Below are 21,332 nucleotides of genomic sequence, written 5' to 3' on the forward strand. Positions count from 1 at the left end.
GTTGCATAGCTGAGAAAACGTGTTAATAGTGCAATACAATAAAGGGGGCTAAACATTTGTCCAATTATATACAGGTAAATAATAAAGTATATTTCTTTCTTTTCGTTTTTTTTTAAACATTGTAAAAAAAAAAAACCTCGCCGTACTTTTATGATAGTCGTTTTTTTTTTTTTTTTTTTAAACTAGCTTAAACATTTCCATTCAGGTGATACCCGGGCAGATTCAACATTAGGGTTCGGATACACGTTTCTACTGAAACAGTCAAATAGGAAGAAAGTCTTTGGAAGTGATGCGATAAACCAGGATAGATTTCAGAATATGTACACTAACTAGACTTTATAGGCTTTAACGGGCAGGACGGGTCTTTTAGAGGAAAACAACAAATTAGTGTGTTCTCTGTTTACACGCAGATGAATCAAACAAGTTCATCACTGTGAAACAATTCTGAACTGGGAAAGATGTATTTTTCAGGGATGAAACCTGTAAACACAGGATGGCGCAGGCAAGGGGGGGAATTTTGGAATGGGGGATCAGTTGTTTGGAACCGGTACGACTTTATTTAAAACCCTTCGCTAATAGTTATAATGGAGCATCGAGGTGGTGCGAGACGACGTTATGGTCGAGAATGGTCATATTGTGAGAATCCCGTGCGCCAAGGGAATTTCAGCGTCATGATCGTAGTAATTAATAGTAATAATAGTGTGTGGGTGGGGATAGACATTTTTAATGTTACCATCCACTAGAATGTTGGCCAATGTTCGTCCTGATGACACCCTTGAAGGGTCAATATTTAATGATTTGTGTCATGGCTATATAATATTACATCATTATATCTCACTGACATGGAAATGTAACCAGTTCACAAGTGCGAAAACTGACACTAGAAAGAAGAAAAAAAACAAAACAACAAAAATAAAAACCAGGTATTAAGTACTACGATGTTAATGGGCTGAATGGGACAAGTGAGTTTTGTGCTGTTTATAGTGCCCTGTCAACAGGACACTGAGGAAACTTCGTTACCCAACGTGGGGTAAGTGCTCAAGCTAGATGTGTTCTTGTATATATATTTCTAGGATCCTTTAAAAAACTACAATTGCACTAGAAAACTAGATTTTCTGGAACTCCGTTGTTTAGATGTTTGTGTAACATAAAAAGAAGAGAGATGAGAAAAAAAAAAAAAAGATAAACTGGTTTAAATCAATGTGACATTCTAGAACGCTCGTGTGTTCTTCAATCCCAACCCTGGAAATTCACAGTAATCCAAAATAGAGAGGAGATCTATCATTTTACTGCCAGTTTGACCAGTTGCACCCAATTCTTCTGTTCATTTGCACCACTGTGACTCCCGAGGCCTGGAAGTGAAGAACCCCATCTTGAACCTCATCTCTGTTCTCCTGCCCCTCAGTAAGGTGTTGTGCCTTCCCATTCCACCAGGTACTGAACCTTGCCCTCTGGCGTGACCCTGCGTGCCAAAACCTGGTACTTTTCCCCACATGTGAGCCTCCCTGCTGCGCCGAAGTAACTGGTGATAGAAGACTTGAGGTTGGAGAGAGACGTGTCGTCTTCACTCAGGCTTTCGAAGGTGTGGCTGTCGATGGAACTGCCCATTACATCCCTGGACTCGACCACTGGGGTGCCCACTGGACTCAGCTCGCTCTCCATTGCCTCCCGCTTACTGGCCAGAGCGCTGTAATTAGATGATGGAAGCTTCCTCTTTCGACTGCCCACGTTCTTCCTATACATATGGAGGTGTCAAATGTTTAATCCAAAGATGAATAATGCAAATAAATTCATACAGAACTAAACACAATTCACAAATAATATTCAAGTTTTAGGATATCATTACAGGACTTGTCAAGCTAATCATCAATATTTTTTACTTCATTGTACTTCATTCAAGTTAGTTCATAGTTTAGTTGTAAATGTTGAAATTAACAACTAACAAATTAACCAAAAACTACAAAACAGAGCTAAAGTTCATTAACAAAAACACCTTTTCCCACTATATTATGTTTTCGTTTGAATCCACACTGAGAAGGCGACGTCATTCAACGGAAACGTAGCCTTTTAAATGCAGTCCTTTCACAGTGTGGACTGTAAAAACGAGGCTTTCGAAAACGATGCCGCATTTTTAGTCATTACCCCAACAACTCAAAGAACTGTAAAGTGAATAAACGGCGGGCGGAAATAATTGAAGTGTTTCACGATTTTGCGCAGTACAGGGACGTTTTCAGATATTTCAGTGTGGATGAGCAACTTCTGGGAAACGATTAAAGACAAAAGTTTGGACGCGGAACGTTTTTAGACGAAAACGCTGTTTTCAAATGTATCCGGTGTGAACGTAGCCTTCGTTTTATATTAAAAACAAATATTTGTTACAAAGCTTTTTGAGGGGGACAGAACACTCACTCTTCCCTGTCAACCACAGAAACACGAGTCATGAGGTGGATGGATGGATGGATGGATATGCACTTATACAAGACTTGTATTAACTCTGGATTCTACAGTCAACTAACAAGCTTGTTCCTTATTATTCTGTGGACCAACAAACAATAGCCTTTTTAGTCAGACTCCAAAAACATAAATTTGGCAAAGCCTAATATATATATATATATATATATATATATATATATATATATATATATATATATATATATATATATATATATTTTTTTTTTTTAAGGAAACGGATGCAAGTAAACAAAAAGTTTAAAAAAAATTCATCTTTAGCGGAATCCATTTTTTGTAATTGTGCAGTAGTTGAGCATAATCGATGTTCAATGCAGCACACAGCAAACTTCCAGAACACGCTTAGGATTAGGACTGAATGCTCCTACTGATTTCTGTTTCCTAAAAAACTCAACCAAAATGTACTACAGTCACCTACCACTAGATGTTTGTCTTGCTCTGTAAACGGAATTTCTTTTCTGTTTCTTGGACTGAGCGCCCGGATCGGTGTACGCTTCGCCATTTAAAGGTCACGATGCAGATGGACCTCCTGCTCTTCTTCTTTTTTTCGCTCTACTTAATCTTTCTGGTAATTTTTAGCATTCTGCATAGTTGCAGGCTGAAATAACACGGCGCAGAGGGTCACACGCAGCAAGGCTATAAACCCTCCCACCGTAGCACTCCATTCGAGGGTGATTAGAGCTGCTAAAACAGGAACTAGACGCTGCAGTCGGAGTAGATGAAAGCAGGCGCATGGGAAGCAGTTACTCATAAGTGGTGTGTTTGATCTATCCCGCAGTGAGCAGCCGCAGCAGGGGGCATCCTCGTGATTCCAGAGCCGGCTTCCACCCAAAATGTGTTTTCAGGCACACGCATCCGTTCTAAACCCGCTGAGTATCGAGGGACTACTAAGGAACAGAAGACGTCCAAAAATGCATAACGTTGGAGGGGGGGATCATTCATACATTGTGGTAGTAGGAGGAGACAAACTTTATCTCTTTCACATGAACACTGATACACACACACACACACACACACACACACACACACACACACACACACACACACACATACACACTATTGAAAAATGTTTGCAGACACCTAGTCATAAATATGGTATGTGCTTTTTGAGCACCGCATTCCACATTTCGTCACATATATTTTCTCGTATAATTCTATGATGTTCCACTAGATTTTGGAGTGTGCTTGTGGAAATTTGTGTTCATCAGCCACAAGGGTGTTAATAAAGGCAGGTACTAATGTAGAGTAAGGAGGCCTGGGGGTGCAGTCAGTGTTCCAATTCATCCTAAAGGTGTTCAGTAGGGTTGAGATCAGATCTCTATAGTAGACCATTCCAGATCTTCCTCTATACACCATGTAAACCACATCATCATGGAGTTCGCTTTGGGCACAGGGGCATCGCCTTGCAGGAAGAGGTTTGGGTTTCCAAGTTTAAGTGAACGCAAAGTTGTTATAGCGCATCTAAAGACGTCCTGTACAAATGTGTGCCTCCAGATTTATGGTAACAAGTTTGGAGAAAAAACACATATGCTAGGAAAGGTCAGGTGTCCCAATAGTTTTGTCTATATACTGTATTTATTTATTTATGTTCTTTTTTTTAAATAAATGCTAAATTGAGATTTGTAGAGCTGACGCAGACCATTTACTGCACAATGAACTGACTCAGGAGATACCGAGCATCACAGTTGGGAATTAGATGTTTAAAAAAAAAAGAAAAACTCACAAATGTTATAAATATGCACCAATATTACATGTAATCTATAACTTATTTAATGTTTCAGAAGGAGTCTCGAACAACAGCACTGCGTTACAGTTAAAGGTAAAGCTGCTGAAGATTTCTGATGCAGGAAAGCTTTCAAAGCGGAGGGCATTATGTCTTCTTAGCGAGAAGACAAGCTGCATTAGGGGTCCTTAAAAGAGTGAAAGAAACTGAGGTTGATGAAAGATTGACAACATTGAAAAAAAAGGATTCCCTTCTCTGCTTTAGAGAATGATTGAGTAAAACGTTCTTACAGCCTTGAACTGCACGTTTATAGTCACTGCTCACTAATCCCTACAGCACATTTTGCCACTGGCTAGAACCTGAACTCTTCACAGACTGCCTGGATATCTTCAATCCAGAGACATGTTGATCTATAAAAGGCCGTCACGCGTAATAATCCATAATGTGTCATCATATTTCTGCACAAGCTGGCAGGGGTGGTTAACCAGCACTCAGTGAGCTAATGGGCAGCTGATACTCGTCTCTGGCTCCAGCACTGTGCATGCAGGGAGGAACAGGGTAGTGACATGACAGGAGTTAGGATCTTTCCTGGCCTACCATTTTTCAATACACTGCAGGGCATTAAGATGGAATTCATGGACAGAGTGCAAGAGTGATAAAAACCACTAAAACAACATGGGGTTATGGTGGAGGGAATTTTGTGTGTCATATTTTAAATAATTCGAATAAGACACGAACCTTCTTCGTCAGTCAGCCTGTTGTGTCGTGACAGCCATGCACGTTGTGTGTCGCATGCCTTCGAGGTTATTACATCATCAAATTTAACGCAGGACTACACTACGCTTTACAAATCCCTGTTTCTTACCGGAATGCAGCAAACCTGCTGTTTGTGCCTTCAGAGTGCACACTCAGTTCCACTGAAATCGTGTTTTATCAAGTTTACGTGGCTTTAACACTGAGTCAAAGCTGAGCAATAACACAGTCAGGCAGCAGAAGGGTTGACTCACACGCAGGACTGACCACCATGCGGGAGAGTGCAACCCAAAATCTCAAACCATGCTGCAGCCTTCTTATGAGTTCATTTAATATTTTGATTTTTAATTAAAGGCTTCCAATATTGACAAAAATAAATAAATACAAAATAAAATGTTGCCTTGCTATTCCAAAACTAAAAAAAAAAAAAAAATTATATTACACACATTATATATATATATATATATATATATATATATATATATATATATATATATATATATATATATATTTGTTTGTACACACAAATCTATTAAACTCTTTGATATTTCTCCAAATTCTGGTCTCTAACAATCTCTGCCTGTAAATAAGTAGGATATGCTGTTCATAAAAGAATTGTATTCCTCTCAAAACCTTCAAAACAGGCTTCACTACATGCTCACACACCCGGCTTTATGAGTACTTACTCATTCTCAATACACTGATCACGTAATATTATGACCATCTGCCTAATATTGTGTTGGTCCTGCTTTTGCTGCCAAAACAGTTCTGACCCGTCGAGCATCAAAAGCGTTACCTTCTTCAGCAGTTTAAGCTACAGGGGCTCGTCTGTAGGATCAGACCACACGTCCAGCCTTCGTGCTCCACGTGCATCATTAAGCCTCTGATGCCCACGACCCTGTCACCGGTTCACCACTGTTCCTTCCTTGGACCACTTGGACCACAAGAGCTGCAGTTTTGGAGATGCTCTGATGTAGAGCATCACAATTTAGCCCTTGCAAAGCCCATTTTTTCCTGCTTCTAACACTTCAACTTTGATAACAAAATGTTCACTTGTTGCCCACCTACTAACAGGTGCTATGATGAAGAGATAAATAAGTGTTATTCACTTTAATGATCATAACGTTAGAATGTCATAATGTAATGCCTGATCGGTGTTTTCCCACAGACGTGTTTGGTTTTTGTGTTCTGTTGAAACTCATGAGGTCGTTATTAATTATCAGCTTCAGGGTCACTGGTTTGATGAGCCCAGGCTACTTTCTGCCTTCAAGTGGGTTTCCTGTTCTATTCCTCAGACATGATCAAATACAACCATCTCAAATTCCAGCTGAAATGCAATCTGCCTTTCCAAATTGCCCCTATGGTCTGAGTATGTGGCGTTAGGAGAAAAGAGCTGCCATCCCTTCCAGAGTGTATATCGGCTTAGAACCCATTGTTCATGGTTCTGGAGCGACTGCTAGCGTGACCAGGATAAAGTGGTTAATAAATATAAGTGAATGAATAAAAAACATAGTTTCACATTTGACTGTCACAACTTCAGCATGAAATAAGTTGCCAAGTGGAACCCCAAATGTAGCAGAGCTTTCAAGTCAAACCCTTGAGCACTGCTTAAAGAAGAGTTCACCTTCAAGCGAACGTACTGAACTCTCGGGTTCAGAAAAGGGTGAAGAAAATCTTCGAAAAAAAAACTTCAAAAAACAAAAACTTTTCAAGTTCATACCACAAAAATTCCATTTCTTTTCTAACACATAATGAATGTTTTTAAACATACGAGTCGTCCTCGTTCCTCATAATTCAACACATGCTGAAGATACCGAGAATGATTCCTAATGAGTCATATCCCTAATTCCAGGCATCAAGACACAAAGCGTTTGATACCAAACAAAGAAAATGATTCACATGAAAAGTTTGTGCCTGAAATACCTTGAAAGGTTTCTGTAGAGGAAATGAGTGTGTTGCTGCCTAACCATGGTACTTCCTCCTATCCTTGTTGTACTGCCTTCTTTACTGTGATACTGTATTCTTTTTTTATATCAATGTAATTGCTAGTTGGACTAAAATATTGAAAAAATACTGAACTATGCATACTTTTTGTATACAGTAAACCCGCGATAATTCATGGTTTAGAACACGCTGTTTGGAAAATTCGCAAATTCTCATTTGGAACTTAACTAAGTTCCAGATTATCTTAACAAGTCGCCGGAATCCGCAGTGGGACCGAATGTTCAGGAATGTTAGGAATAACATTTTAAACTGTATTTGGTCAAACACTGTACACTATTATGGTTATAAAGTGACAATGTCTAGATGAATGCACTGAGGTACCATAGGGGCTGCGGGGGGGACTTCCGAAATTCTCGGATTTTCGTAACTCGGAACAGATTCCAATTAAGAAAGAAATTATTTGACAATATATTTGTTTGGATTATTTAGATAATTTGTAAAGCAATAGCAAAATCAAATGCTGTGCATATTCTACATGAATGGAGAGACCTCTGAAAGTGAGACGTGCAGTACCTGAAGTCATAGGACACGCTGGTAGTGGCAGAGCCTGAAGTGCTCGCTGCATCTGTTGAGTCCTGATCCATACTGAATGTCCGTCCTGAACTAGTACTATACGAGAGAGAGAGAGAGAGAGAGAGAGAGAGAGAGAGAGAGAGAGAGAAGGAATAAAAGTGACTTTACTTGAGGGCCCAAAGCCAACACAATCTCTCTGTACTGTAGAGTACACAACGCTGACTGCATCTCATCTCACAGGCTGGACGCCTCCAGTGTAGAATAAAAATTAGAATGTAAAAGAACCCCGTTCTGTTCGGGAGCCGAAACAAACACGGCCTTTTCGGAATGGTCGAACTCTATTTCACACTCTTTTTCTATTTCACACTTTTTTTTTTCTAGACGTCAACAAGCTCTCAAAAATTCCCATACTTGTGCCTGAAAGTGCGGCTGTGCGCCGACGGTCCCCGCACTGTTTACGGCACTCTTATTATTCAAGCCTGCTAGGGAGATGATAACCTTTACCAAGAAGTGTAATTAAATCGCCTCATTCTCCGTCTTGCTAAAAATGATTTCGGCTGGAGGAGGGGAGAAAAAAAAAATAAAAAAACATTTTTAATAAAACCGACAAAACCCTTTTAGACTACTCTAAAGGGGAGAGTATGCAAATTAAAGTGATTGTTCAGAAGTCAATAATTGGCTGCTTAATTCAATTGGAAGAAAAGAGAAAGGTTAAGCGTGCCACATGCTCAGACACACACGCCCACAGGAAAAAAAAAAAAGAGGGAGAGAAAAGAAGGAAAAGTCAAAGGAGCAGAGCTGGTGCTCAAATATTATTAAAGGATTCAATTATTATAATGCGTGTGGACAAAGAGGGGCGTTGCTCCACTTCTTAGACACTGCAGTGCAGATAAAACAATAAGGCCGGTGGGAGGATAAAAAGATGAACCTAAATGTTACAGCTACAGCACACAAACCGGGGCAAAAGTCTGCATAGCCTTAAAACGTGATGAAGAAAACATATATATAATTAATATACATTTAAAGGTTTCATCAGAACATTTTTAATTTCCATTTCAAAATGTACTATAAATGTTACCTAATAAATATTCGACCCACAAACTGCCTCCAAACTCCGCCGTATCCATCATTTTAACCCTCTCCATTATATAACGCATTATGATTGGGGGCTGCGGTTTTGCGATGGAAATTATTATTATCTTTTCTGAAACTCAATTTTTGCAAGCAAGTTGCGAGAAACAGAGTTCGAGTTTCAGTTCCTTTTCATTCACCAACTTGCAAAAATGGAAGGCCTTAATAATGACTACATGGCTATATACTATTTTAAAATTATAACAGGTTTAAAAACACATTAACGTGAATATATTGAGGTAGATTTTGTTGCAAATAGAAGGAATTACGGTCAGAGGTCCTGTTTGAGGAAATTAATCAGCATCATCTTCAGATTTACAGTATATGGACAAAAAAAAAAAAAAGAAGACATTGTTCTATATGTGGTAGAATTACATTTCCCTGCACTTAAAATAGGAGACCCTTCAGGAAGCTACTAGGAACTAGAAAAACTGTTCCAGCATCACAGTGCCCCACTGCACAAAGCCAGCTCTATGAAAATATGATTTACATGATTCGGAGTGGAAGATCTGAAATGGCCTGCTATAGAGCTCTGACCTCAATCCTAGATTCAAGATTTCTTTTTTATTTGTCACAAACATTGTTATCTAAGAAATACAACTGCATCCCAGGCCTCCTTCACCTCAACTACAATAGTACCGGAGTTTACTTGAGCACAAATTCATTTACACAACCACACTCCAAAATCTAGTGGAACATCTCTCCTGGAGGCAGCGAATAAACGTCCAACGCGCATATGAATCTTTTCCTCCGGTCCCCACAATGTGTATCTGAGATCAAGGGCTGTGTTTTCATATATAAAGTATGTCCACTGCACAGTGAGGCTTTAGTCATGCTGGGGCATTTCTTCTGTCCTTTAGTCTCACCTTTTTAAGCTCTGCAGCTCGTCGAGTGTAAAGTCAAAGATGTTAGCCATGTGGTGATTGGTGCTCCATGTGGATGTCATCTCGTTCTGCAGAGAAAGCATAAATAAACACCTCCACCACCACCATGTCCATTATCCTGTTTTGAAACGCTGACGCTCAGGTAGAACGGCTCTTACTACAATGGCTATTATTAATGCAACACTGGTGCGCTCTTTGAAGCTCAGTGTTTCAGGGCATTTGGGATGCCATTTGGCGCTATGTGCTATTAGCAGAGAGTGACAGGAGGTTGTTGTTAAAGAAAAACAGGCCTAGGGACCGGAACTCTGAGGGATTTGTCATTAAAAGCTTTAGAAGCGAAGTGTAATCGCTTTAGGAGTAGACAGACAGAAGAGAGAGTCAGTGTGTGCAGGAGAGAGAGAGAGAGAGAGAGAGAGAGAGAGAGAGAGAGAGAGAGAGATGAAATGTAAAGTCTGTCTGGCATGAGTGCAATGTAGAAAATAAGATTATATAGGAGCAAAGGGGTGTCAGAATGCGAGCACGAGTGTAAAGAGGAAGCAGTGAATATATAAAATTAAACTGGAGTGGAGTGCGGTTTAAAAAGTCAACGCTGTCATGCACTACAGACCCGAAGGGAATAATGTGCGGAGGAAAACGCAGCGGCGACACAACAAGCCAGGATTACAGCAGCCAAATCGTTCCCGTGTTCAGTCTCATGGCACAGTTTGACACGGACAGAAATCCGGTTCGGAACGGTGCCGTTAAGGTGCAGGGTGAAAACAACTCTTTATCTTGAGCAATGACACACTGTTGTAAGGTGGTTAGAAGCCGAGCTTACGTTGGGAATAGCATCCTCCAGCAGCCACTTAGACCTCTTCTTCCTCCGCTTCTCTGCAGGAGCACAACTAGCGAGGAGACGCAGAAGCGGGGAAAAAAAATAAATAAAAAACTTCACTTAATCATTAGAGTTCAGAGGTGCCAACTAAATCCTTGGAGCAGAATGTTATGAAAAACAGCTCGTGTCAGTGGAAGCGATGACTCCGTTCTAACAGGATCGCTGAACACGCAGTTGCCTGCGGAAACGTTTGGATTTATATGCAACCAGCTGAAAATGATGCAACATGTACACATGTATAAACATTAAGTATAGAAGAACTGTGCAAACTTATACTGCACAGTCCTGAATATACTAAAGGAAAATATTTAAACTGCACAACACATTTTACTCAGAAATACTTGCACCCCCTTACATACACTCCATGTAAAACAGGACTAAACTTTATAAAAAATAAAATAAACTAAAATAATACTAAAAATGTGCTAAAAGAAATGAGTATATTAATGAAAATATTTATTTAATTAATAAACATATTGCTCTCAGTGCGGTCTCGCACTGTAAAAACAAACAGTCAGTGATTCACCTCTAGAGGTCGCCCTTATAACGATAGCGGAAGAAGGGCGGAAAAACTATCTGTATGGATTTTTGCAGATAGCTGATGGTTCCAGCAATCGACTATTGGTGCGGATTAATCTGCAAAACGGATAAACCGGTCGACCTCTAGTATCAACATACCTAGGCAAGTACAATACATAAGTAGTGTTGCAGGAAAGGCATCAGGATTTTTCAAACTCATCTCCACGCTAATCTCTAATATTAGTATTTTGAAAACGTTTACTCAATTAAAAATGTCCAATGATGCAGTAAAAGAGACAAATATTCTTTTTTTCAATAAATAAAACTCTGCTTTGATATTTCAAATTTCCGTTTTTTTTTTTTTTTTTTTTTTTTTAAGATCAATAACTGCAAAAAAAATAAAAAACAGCTCCGGTGTTAGAAAGTTGGATAAACCCCCATATCTGAGATTTCGGACTTTCTTGCATTCTGTCTCATCCTTTAGTTTTTGAGCATAACACTTTGTGAAGTTGTATTTCAGGTTTTAAACCTTGAAATTCTTTTTAAATGGCTAATTAGGCATGGGCATTTCAGGCAACGTTGCTATTCGACTATTCTTTAAAAAATTTATGAAAAAGTCTTCAAACAAGAAGTGACGAGTACGGCACAAAACTGTAAACATTTATCTGCAGCAGTGTTGGTAATTTGTGAGTAGATGCACAGTGTGCTGGCAGAATAAAGTCCACCAAATAACACTTTCTACACCAAAGTTCTTGATGCTGTTTGAACAAAAGGGGTTGATTCATGTTCTTTTTTTTCTTTTCTTTTTTTTTTTTTAAGAAGTCTGTTTAACAGTCCAGGATATACATTTCAATTTTCTGATGTTGGGAAAAGTCTTTACAGAATTTTTGGGATTCCTTAATAAAAATTTTAACACTGGGAATCTGTTGTTGTATAAACGTTATTGGAAAATAATCACTTTTTATAAGCAAACTCATAACCTGCACGTAGCTACAAACCTGCTCAACGATGGATTATGTTTTGGTTGATGTTCTCATAACCATGGTGCCTATTGCACTTTTTCCTGAATGTCACAAACAATCCGACTGGTCTGGGTTCAATTTGAGAGTAAATTCTGTAAAGTGTAGGTTGTACAGAAGTACTGCTGTATCTAAAACTGCCTGACTGAACATAATTCGAAAGAAAGAAAGAAATAATAATGAAGATATTTAATGAGAAATTTCTTCTCTAACAAGGCGTAAACGTCGAACTGAATGGGGAAAATACGTGAATTTAAATGTGTTTTATTTTTTTTTCCAGGGGAGCATTAGGTAGGGGAAGAACATCAACCAGCAGGGGATACCTGGCATAATTACTTCCCTGCGTGGGACTTTAATCCCAATCAGCACTTCAAAGCCATGCGGATAAGTAAAACAATTTTCATGTATTCGCAGCTGAGATGAGAACGATGAGAACTCGTGTAGGTGTTTGGGTAAACACGCGTAGCGTTGTTTCAAACGCAAAGTGCTGCAGTCTGCGAAATCTGCGCACAGGTGCGTGTTTTACAAGAGATGAGGTTAATATCCCAGACCTGAGCTGTGAGACTACCTGTGGCTAAAATACAAAATAAGGGACATACAGTTTCTTTTTCACTTCAGAAGAAGTGCTTTTACTTAGCATGTAGTGCCAGTGCTAAATGTTCAAACTAAACTGTTGAGGCTGCCTGAACGAAAACAAGCTTAGAGCACACTTATGACACACACACACACACACACACACACACACACACACACACACACACACACACACACACACACAATGTGATTTTGCAGGTCTTATAATGACATAATATTTAAATCTGTTTAATCTGTCAGTTATATTGTGCATAAATAGTTGCGCGTCTATAACTATTGTATCGTATCGTTCTCTTCTACCACTCACCCGTTGCGCGTCACTCCGTTCTTGCAGCCTCTGCGTCCTTCGCTCTTTGGGGTCTTCTCTGGAAAGAGCTTGGAGGGGGGGTTGGGGGGAACTCTCGTCCTCAGCCGAAAGATACATTTCCTCTTCTTGATCTCCTTTCCACAGAGAAACCTAAACAAACGTGTTTCTCATTAGAGCCACATTGCATTTTCATTTAGAAAAAAAAAAAAAAAAAGAGGGCATAATTTAACCCTTTATTATGAAGAACAGAAAATTTGAGTCTGTATTGTTAGAAACTGTTAAATTAAATTGTTAAACTGAAACCTGTCCAGACAACCTCTTTAGACAGACAAAAAAAAAAATAAATAAATAAATAAACATCTTACTTGCTTTTGTAGTTGTTAAGAGCATCAAGGATAAGCTGGCCTCTCTCTGAGGGAGGAGTGTTCGCAAGCTGGAGGAACAAGTATGAAAAAACACAAAAAAAACAGCCTTTTGGCCCACGGGTCTTTGCAGAAATATTACTATGATCCGTCATTTCTAAACACAGACGGATGAGTGCGACCAATTTAACACTGATGTATTGTTAAGCTAAGTATGCCAATGCATTTTGTCATTACACACACAAAACAGGAGAGCTGATTGCCTTTGTCTGCACTCAATACACCATGTCTGTGAACGCATGCCAAAACTACAACCAATTACACAGTCGGTCAGGAAAGAGATTTGCATCTGTTATGAAAGCGCTCTCTGGCTGTGTGACCTTGCCCAGCTGGAAATGATCCCAGTTGTTGCTGATGAAGCTGAGGATCTCCTCCAGTTCAAAGTACTTTTTCTTACTCTGCACTCCCAGGTTGTACAGGGCCAGATGGACCACATCCACCCTGACAAAAAAAGAAGACGGCGGTGAAGTTAAACAAACTTTAACATAAACAAAACAAACAAACCAACTAACAACTCCAGCCTGGAAAATAATCTGTTTATGCTGATCGGTTTATCTGTTTACATTTCTGATAATTTGTTGGTTGGTGTTGCATTTGTGATGTATAAGCCTTTGGCTTGTGCACCAAAATAGCATTATTTCAGCTCCAATGTATTTAAATTGGAGTTTATAAGTTGAATCACCTCAAACAGAAGTGATAGCAATAAGGTGTCAGTGTCAGCAAATTTCAATTCAAAAAGGCAAAAGTTTTCTTTCGTACTCAGTAATACGTAATTTTATTTAAATGAGAAATCAAATATAAAAGTAGCGGTGATGGTGAAAATGTGGAACAATGTGGAAGGTTTGGAAGCTAATCTATTGGAACAGAGTGTTCAGATGAGGATGTGAGGGATCTAAACAGACTAAAGGGACTAAAGCACTGCTGTATCACACTCTTTAGATAAAAAGTTGAAAAAATAAGAACATATAAATAAATAAACACATTACAAACCACGCCACTGAAGTTCACACGTTGATTACAAAAACTGGAAAAAATTCCAAAATTTTCAGACAGCTCACAGTCAATCTCCATTACTGTTTGCATGCTAGTTTGAATCCTAAACCTCTGTGGCCAAGAGATTAAAACCATTTAAACCTTAGATTTTCTTGTCAGGATGAAAGCTAAATTATGGCCATAATGGAATTAAAGGGCCAATGAAACAGCACTAAAGCCAAGCAAATTATATGACAAGGTCTTCTAAATATATCGTTTGTTTAGAATAATGATGCTAATCGTTTTATTAAATCGTTTTTTAAAGGGCATTAACTGAATTACTGACAAGAAAAAAGGTAACGTGTGACACGCATTAGGAAGCTTGTATTGTAATGGCTTATGGTGATCTGCTCTTCAACCAACCGACCTTCATATAATTAGTAAAATAATCAAGATGCATGTGGTTTTCTGGAATTACACTGCAATTTGAGGGGAAAAAACAGTTTTCAAATCATTCACCGTCTATTGTTTAAGATACAGCCACTTTTGGCATACAGACATTTGGCTGAGATGGTTTGGTGCCACATGGTCCATTAGAGAGAACCTTTTCTATACTGTTGGGAATGGTGTCTTCTGGTATGACACCCCCACCCCCCACCCCCATCCCTACATCACGAAGGCTCATTGGATAACTAACGAGGATGAGCTTGATGTAAATGATGTACTATGGTGTTCCCATTAGTCGTATCTTAACAGTCTTTTTATGGCAGACAGATATAGCAGTGCTGTTCACTATCAAGACTTGAACACATTTCTTCTGAAAGATATTTGTTTCATCACTTCTATACATTTCCAAAACCCCTTGCTATCTTGACAGCAATGTGTACTGAAGCTGTTCTCAGACTTGTGATGGTGCAACAACTGTATTTATTTATTTTTCTTGCATCTCTACAGGCAGTGCCCGACTTACTATGGAGCTGCGTTTCGATAATCTTATTGTATCTTGAAAATATTGCAAGTCGAGACATGGCCTAGTACACCCAGGAGTCTTAAACAAATAACAGTACATAATTTAGCAAAACAGAGCGCTTTATAGTACCATACGGTATAAACACGGTACACACCGATCAGGCATAACATTGTGACATTATAACATTATGAGCAGTGACGTGAATAACACTGATTATCTCCTCATCATGGCACCTGTTAGTGGGTGGATACATTAGACAGCAAGTGAACATTTTATCCTCAAAGTTGACGTGTTAGAAGCAGGAAAAACGAGCGAGTGTAAGAATGAGTGATTTTAACAAGCCAAATTGTGATGTCTAGACGACTGGGTCAGAGCATCTCCAAAACTGCAGTTCTTGTTATCTGTACTGTCAAAAGTAGTCTAAGGAAGAAACAGTGATGAACCGGCGACAGGGTCGTGGGCGGCCGACGCTCACTGATGCACGTGGGGAGCGAATGCTGGGCGTGTGGTCCGATCTAACAGATGAGCACCTGTAGCTCAAACTGCTGAAGAAGTTCATGCTTGAAGGGGGACCAACACAATATAGTAGGCAGGTGGTCAAAATGTTATGCCTGATCGGTGTATATATGTGTGGCTGCTACTTTTGCCTGCTGTGCAAAACCTAAAATATTTGTACACTTTCACAATCGTCATCGTAAACCGTAAGATGAACCATCGTAATTCGAGGACCGTCTGTACACTGGTTTAAGTCATCGCCAGTATTTCCAGTACTACCTACATCAATCTATGTCCTGCACACGGGTTTAGCTGTGGAAAAAACAAAAAGAGGCACTTACCAGCGCAGAGCCAGGCGTTTGATGTACTCCACTCCCTTATTGCACACGGCACAAACGAACAAGTAAAACCTGTGAAAAGAAAATGAGGGGGAAAAAAAAAAAAAGCAGTGGAAATGAACAGGGAGTACTTTATAAATAGCCGGGCCTCTGAAAGGAGATGAATGGTGTTTTATACACAAGACAGCAATTTTAACACAATGATCTCCATCCATCCACTAATGCATGTCATTTTCCCTTTGTGTGTCTGTGTTACTGCACATGAACATACTTTTATAAATCACTTATCGCAGGATGCTGCCTATAAAACGTTTCATTTTCTCTGCTATATGGATTAGATTTGTTTTATATCTAGGTGGTGCAATAAAATCGTTTTTCAGAACATCCCTGAGATTATAGGTTTCACTAAATTGGTCATGTCGGTAATTTTACAGATGACAATATTCAGGGTTTCTGCAAAAGTCTTTTGAAATCCATTTTAAGACCATTAAAAAAAATGTAATTTAAAACCTATATCACAACAAAAACATGCCCATACATAGATTGTTAGCAACTTAGCCTTAACCAAGCCCTAAATTCATATATTTCAAGCTAGGAATAGCTAAACACTTCCCCATATCTGAAACATTTAAATAAATTTTATGTCTGTGGTACAATCCAAGAGAGGTTCTCACCAATAAAATGTAGATGTTTACATTTTACACATTTTTTCGACTTTGTAAGAGCACACAGAAACCCTGACTTTATTTCACCTCTGTAAAAATATTCAGTGAGGAAAACAAATATAAATGTCTCTTATTTAAACTGCCATGTCAGCAAAAATTCCATTACATTTTTGTTGCAAAAATATTTTTGTGTAAATGCGAGTACACCGATCACAGCGGTGACAAAACTTCAGCTTTTTACTCCACTCCAAGTAATTTTTTTTCTGAAACGCAAAACTTGATCATGTGATACAGATACACACCTATCTCCGAACATCATGGACTCTTGCAGGCACTGCGTGCATGCTTCGTGAAACCACTGCTCACAGCGGAAACACTGCAACATTTTTAGGTACCATCTGAAAGGAGATGCAAGAAAATGATAATGGAGCCTAATGTTCGGTGTTCTTAAAAGACAGAAATTGTGAAGAAAATCGAAAAAAATCGTTTAAGAGTCAACGTAATCCAATCACAATTGCAAATCCCGCATTACCGTATTAACGCCAAATAGTCACTGCCAAATTTTGAATGGAAAAGGAAAGTCCAATTGCGACTGTATTTCCCGTGTCTCACGAGTTCTCAAATAATTCCCATTTAAATAATCAATTACCACCTTTGCTTTTTCACTTTCTGTGGAATCGCAATTACTTTTGCATTTGCATTTCCAAAGCCTTGCTCTGGAAGCTGTCGAACAAGTGTCCGGGGTGGGACCGTATTATTCGGCGTGTACGTTTGTATTGTGAAGTGACGTCACCCACAGTCGACAGCCAACAGGGAAAATGCCAGTAATAGACGATTTTGTGGAATGTTTTGAACAATGGAGATCGTCGGTGAAATTGTGGAGGACGTTATGAAGTTTGTGCTCTACATAGATTAAGAAAAATACAGTTTTCAGAAATGGATATGATTTGACCCTTCGCAAAGAGTTTGATTGACAGGCATTCTTTCCATGGCGGCACAGCTTGTCGGACATAGCAACAGTAACTAAGGAGGGCGGGATTTTGCGAAGGGTCACATGCAGGATTTGCAATTGCTTTTGGATGTCACAATTTATGCGTCCATATATGGAAAACGCAATTTGCAGTTTCTTTCAAAATTATCCAGAATAAACTTCCATAGAATTCTGCTGAGAGGCAGAAAGGAAATGAGAGACTGAGAGAAAGCGAGAAAGAGAGAGAGAGAGAGAGAGAGAGAGAGAGAGAATGACAGCGACAGGAGGTAATGTATAGAGGTTGAAAGTTGGTCCTCACTCTCCGGGTCCCCCGCAGTAGCAGTAGCACTGCTGGTGGTTGGTGCGGTGCAGAGAGTCCCACTCCAGTTCTTCAGTGTTGTAGGTGAGCACCTGCTTCATGGACTGCAGTGCTTTGGCGATAGGGCCTTTCTTCAGTGCGCCCCCTTTCTGCCAGATAGAAGAACACACAAACAAGCTAGAACGGCCCTGAAATGTTCATGACTCCTGCAGTCTGAATCTTTGTACCACATTTTTAGTGCATGAGCAATAACAAGAATCTGTTTACTCAAAACTCACTTAGTCAAAAGATCACAAGTTCAGCCAACACACACTGGTGGATAATTTTTGCAATAAATGTACAAATGCATTTTTTTTGCCTCAAAAACGTGCCACTAGTTGAATTTAGTACATTAGGTATGAACAAGTAGCTAAAAATGAGTTTGTGGTGCTTTGAGACAGACTGGTATCTCAGCTAACGTGTATTATTCTTGCAGTGGACAAAGAAGAAGACCTTTCCACCTTACACAAGGCTCTGGATCCACAGTGACTCTGAGCAAGACGAAGTGGTTCCTAAAGATGAATGAATTCTTCTGTAGAGCTCTTTTAAATTCTTTAAAAAGGTACATATGTGTAAAGTAAGACTTATGTTTTGCATGTTGCATATGGTTTGTAGTTATGGTTTAAAGAGAGAATTCTGGCCAATGCGTCCGAACATAATACAGATGGCCTCTGAGCTGCGACGGTTCGAATTGTCTTAGGACAACAGCTCGACATACATATGCACCTATAGACCTACATATGCAGGAATAATGCTATGCGAATGCTTACGATATTTTTAAGTTATGACAGGGCCATCGTAACCAATCTGGTAAATCAGGGACTACCTGTACGTGTTTTCACAACATATGGCAAGATCCCATGAAGCGATCAGGTGAATGATCATCCAGGGTTTCTAATAAATGATCCAAGTATTCCTCAGAAACCTGAGGTAGGTTCACAGATTATGCGTAATTCAGATAATTACAGTAAGCGGATGAAGGAAAAACACTACTCATACGAAAGGGATGGGAAGTTAAGGGAAAATGATGTGAGGAAGTTGTAGGTTGGGACTCATGGGAATTTATAGGATGCGCCCTTGGGAGTTGACACAGATGTGACATTAGCTGATTTATTGGCAAGGTCTACAGAAGGCAGCGTTTTTTTTTTTATAATAAATACAGGTTTGTGTATTGTCGATACTGTGTTTTAGTCTTCATTCATTGCATACTTTACAATGTGGTGTGGTGATCTTTTATCTTGCGTCTCTCAGGGGAATTTTTACCATACTCATACATATCCTGTGCATTTCCACCCTCGGAAAACCAGCAGAATTTTATTTGTGTATTAAACGGGTCAAAAGGTGTAGTAGACGTCGGCACCTTTGAGAATTCGATAACTGCCCTTGTTTTGCTTTGTGGGTTTTTCTTGTCTGTGGTAATCACCCATACCGTAGAGATGGAGTCAATACGTTTAACACTTCCTATAAGGTTATGAGGTTTTTATAACGTCTGGATCGATCGTAAGGAAAATGACAGAAACGTGGCTGAAAGCAATGAGGTGCACACTCACTCTCACTGCTAAGGCAAAAATGCACTTTCTGCAAAACCAAGGCGAGAGGTCTGCTGAACTCTCCACTTGCGGCATGTGGCACAGCTGGTGGTAGCCTGTCGGAAGAGGATGGGGGTGAGGGGGTGGGGTGAGAGACAGAGAAGACATTTAAGGGTATTTGACAGGCTGCTGGACTCCGAGGCACTTTAGAGCTGTAAATATGAAGAGTCTGAACTAATCCTAATGTAGAGAGAGTGTGGGGAGTGCCAACTCCCCCGTGAGCAATTACACGCAGCATAGCCTTCCCCTCTGCCTCATCACCCGAGCTCAAAATACTCCTCTGTTTGCTTTAAAGACTGCATGGATTTTTACTCAGGCTGATGATGCGACAGCTTTGTCCCAGTTTGCTTTTTTTTTTTTTCCCTCCATGTTTAAAACTACACGGTTAACAGTAAACACTGTTACATTCTATCTGCTGTCAGAAGAGACTACTGATATGTAAACAGCACAAACCTTGGAGCCACCTCATAAATAAAATCAATCAGCAAAATGGTTCAATCGTTTTTTTATAAACAAATAAATCCTTTGATCTCTTGTTCATAGTTAGCCGGCAAGTTCTACAGGTGACACTGATTTATTCACTAGCGAAATTAATTTCCTAATATTTGGTCCGTTTTTTTTTTTTAATCTGAGGTCACGTTTCACAAAATCGCTACTCCGGGATAGCTCTCGTGCGCTTTGATTCAATCGCAAAATGGAACGTGATTAAACAAACCAAAAATAAAAAAGCGGCCAAAATGTAAAACTTTGTTTGAATTCATTTTTTTTTTTTAATTGTAAATAAAACTCATTAACGGTTTTGCTCATTGAATTTGGCGTGTTTTCTCTTTTATATCGGCGCTACGGCTCTGTCCGTTGGCCCAGTCTGTAAATCATGTGCTGGTTTAGCAGCCGCATCTCACAAAATGCACCCGGGATTCACTTCCTGCAAACTAATTTATTTGGTCTTATTGGGTTTTTTTGTTGCCTTTTTTCCAGTGCCATCGAACTGCATTTGAACGTGGACTACTTCACAAAAACATATTTTTTTTAATCCACGTTTGAGCACGAGTGCCTTGTTCTTACATGCCTGAAGAGAACACGCCAGATTTCGACTTAAACCCTGTGCATGTAAAAGCACCCCAATTAGAAATACCGTCTGATGTTGACATTTTTTGATCCCCCCCCACTTTTTTTTTTTACACGCTGCTGTCTTGCTACGTGTGTATTCACCCCTGACGTGTAGCTCTTGGTGCATCTGCTTGGTTATTTGCATAAATGAAATTTGTTCCGCAGACTAACTTCATGTAAATGTGGGCTGGAAAAAAAAAAAAAAAAAGGAATACTAATAAACAAAACTATTCTGCTGAGAAGTGACTCACCGATTCCACATTTTCCACAGATAAGGATTTTATTCTCAGACACTATAGTCATCTCGGAGCACACAGAGCATTTGGGCTCTTCTCCCGGAACACCAGCTGAGGTTCACACGCGTACACGCAAAAGGGGGAAAAAAAAAAAACAGTGCAGCATAATTACACGTTCACATCATGTATATCACAGTGCGCACACACACACACACACACACACACACACACACACACACACACACACACACACACACACCCCAAACAACAATAATTCACCTGCACTCTGGGATCATCCAGGTTACATTTACTGGCTGAAAATCACATAACGCTAATTAGTGAGTGCCCTGAATTACATTAAAGTGACAGAAATTGACGTTTTCTTCACAGCTCCATGGAAACAGGAGACACGAGTAC

At 39.5% G+C, this 21,332-nt stretch overlaps 1 protein-coding gene across 2 annotated transcripts in view; it reads right to left on the reverse strand.

Annotated features, from left to right (window-relative positions):
- Nucleotides 1-530: 530 nt before the first annotated feature.
- The window catches only part of phf19 (PHD finger protein 19), a 32,203-nt gene continuing 11,401 nt past the window's right edge, over nucleotides 531-21,332 (reverse strand). For both annotated transcript variants that reach the window (XM_046871933.1, XM_046871934.1), the window contains exons 4-15: nucleotides 20,931-21,026; nucleotides 19,531-19,625; nucleotides 17,942-18,090; nucleotides 16,955-17,050; nucleotides 15,991-16,059; nucleotides 13,533-13,653; nucleotides 13,156-13,223; nucleotides 12,791-12,940; nucleotides 10,295-10,361; nucleotides 9,460-9,545; nucleotides 7,463-7,558; nucleotides 531-1,735 (exon numbers count right to left, since the gene is read on the reverse strand). In XM_046871933.1, coding sequence (XP_046727889.1) covers nucleotides 1,402-1,735; nucleotides 7,463-7,558; nucleotides 9,460-9,545; nucleotides 10,295-10,361; nucleotides 12,791-12,940; nucleotides 13,156-13,223; nucleotides 13,533-13,653; nucleotides 15,991-16,059; nucleotides 16,955-17,050; nucleotides 17,942-18,090; nucleotides 19,531-19,625; nucleotides 20,931-21,026 — 1,427 coding nt within the window. In that variant the 3' untranslated portion in view covers nucleotides 531-1,401. The remainder of the gene's footprint in view (nucleotides 1,736-7,462; nucleotides 7,559-9,459; nucleotides 9,546-10,294; nucleotides 10,362-12,790; nucleotides 12,941-13,155; nucleotides 13,224-13,532; nucleotides 13,654-15,990; nucleotides 16,060-16,954; nucleotides 17,051-17,941; nucleotides 18,091-19,530; nucleotides 19,626-20,930; nucleotides 21,027-21,332) is intronic.

Source organism: Silurus meridionalis, chromosome 17, assembly GCF_014805685.1.
Source record: "Silurus meridionalis isolate SWU-2019-XX chromosome 17, ASM1480568v1, whole genome shotgun sequence".
Classification (NCBI taxonomy): Eukaryota; Metazoa; Chordata; class Actinopteri; order Siluriformes; family Siluridae; genus Silurus; species Silurus meridionalis.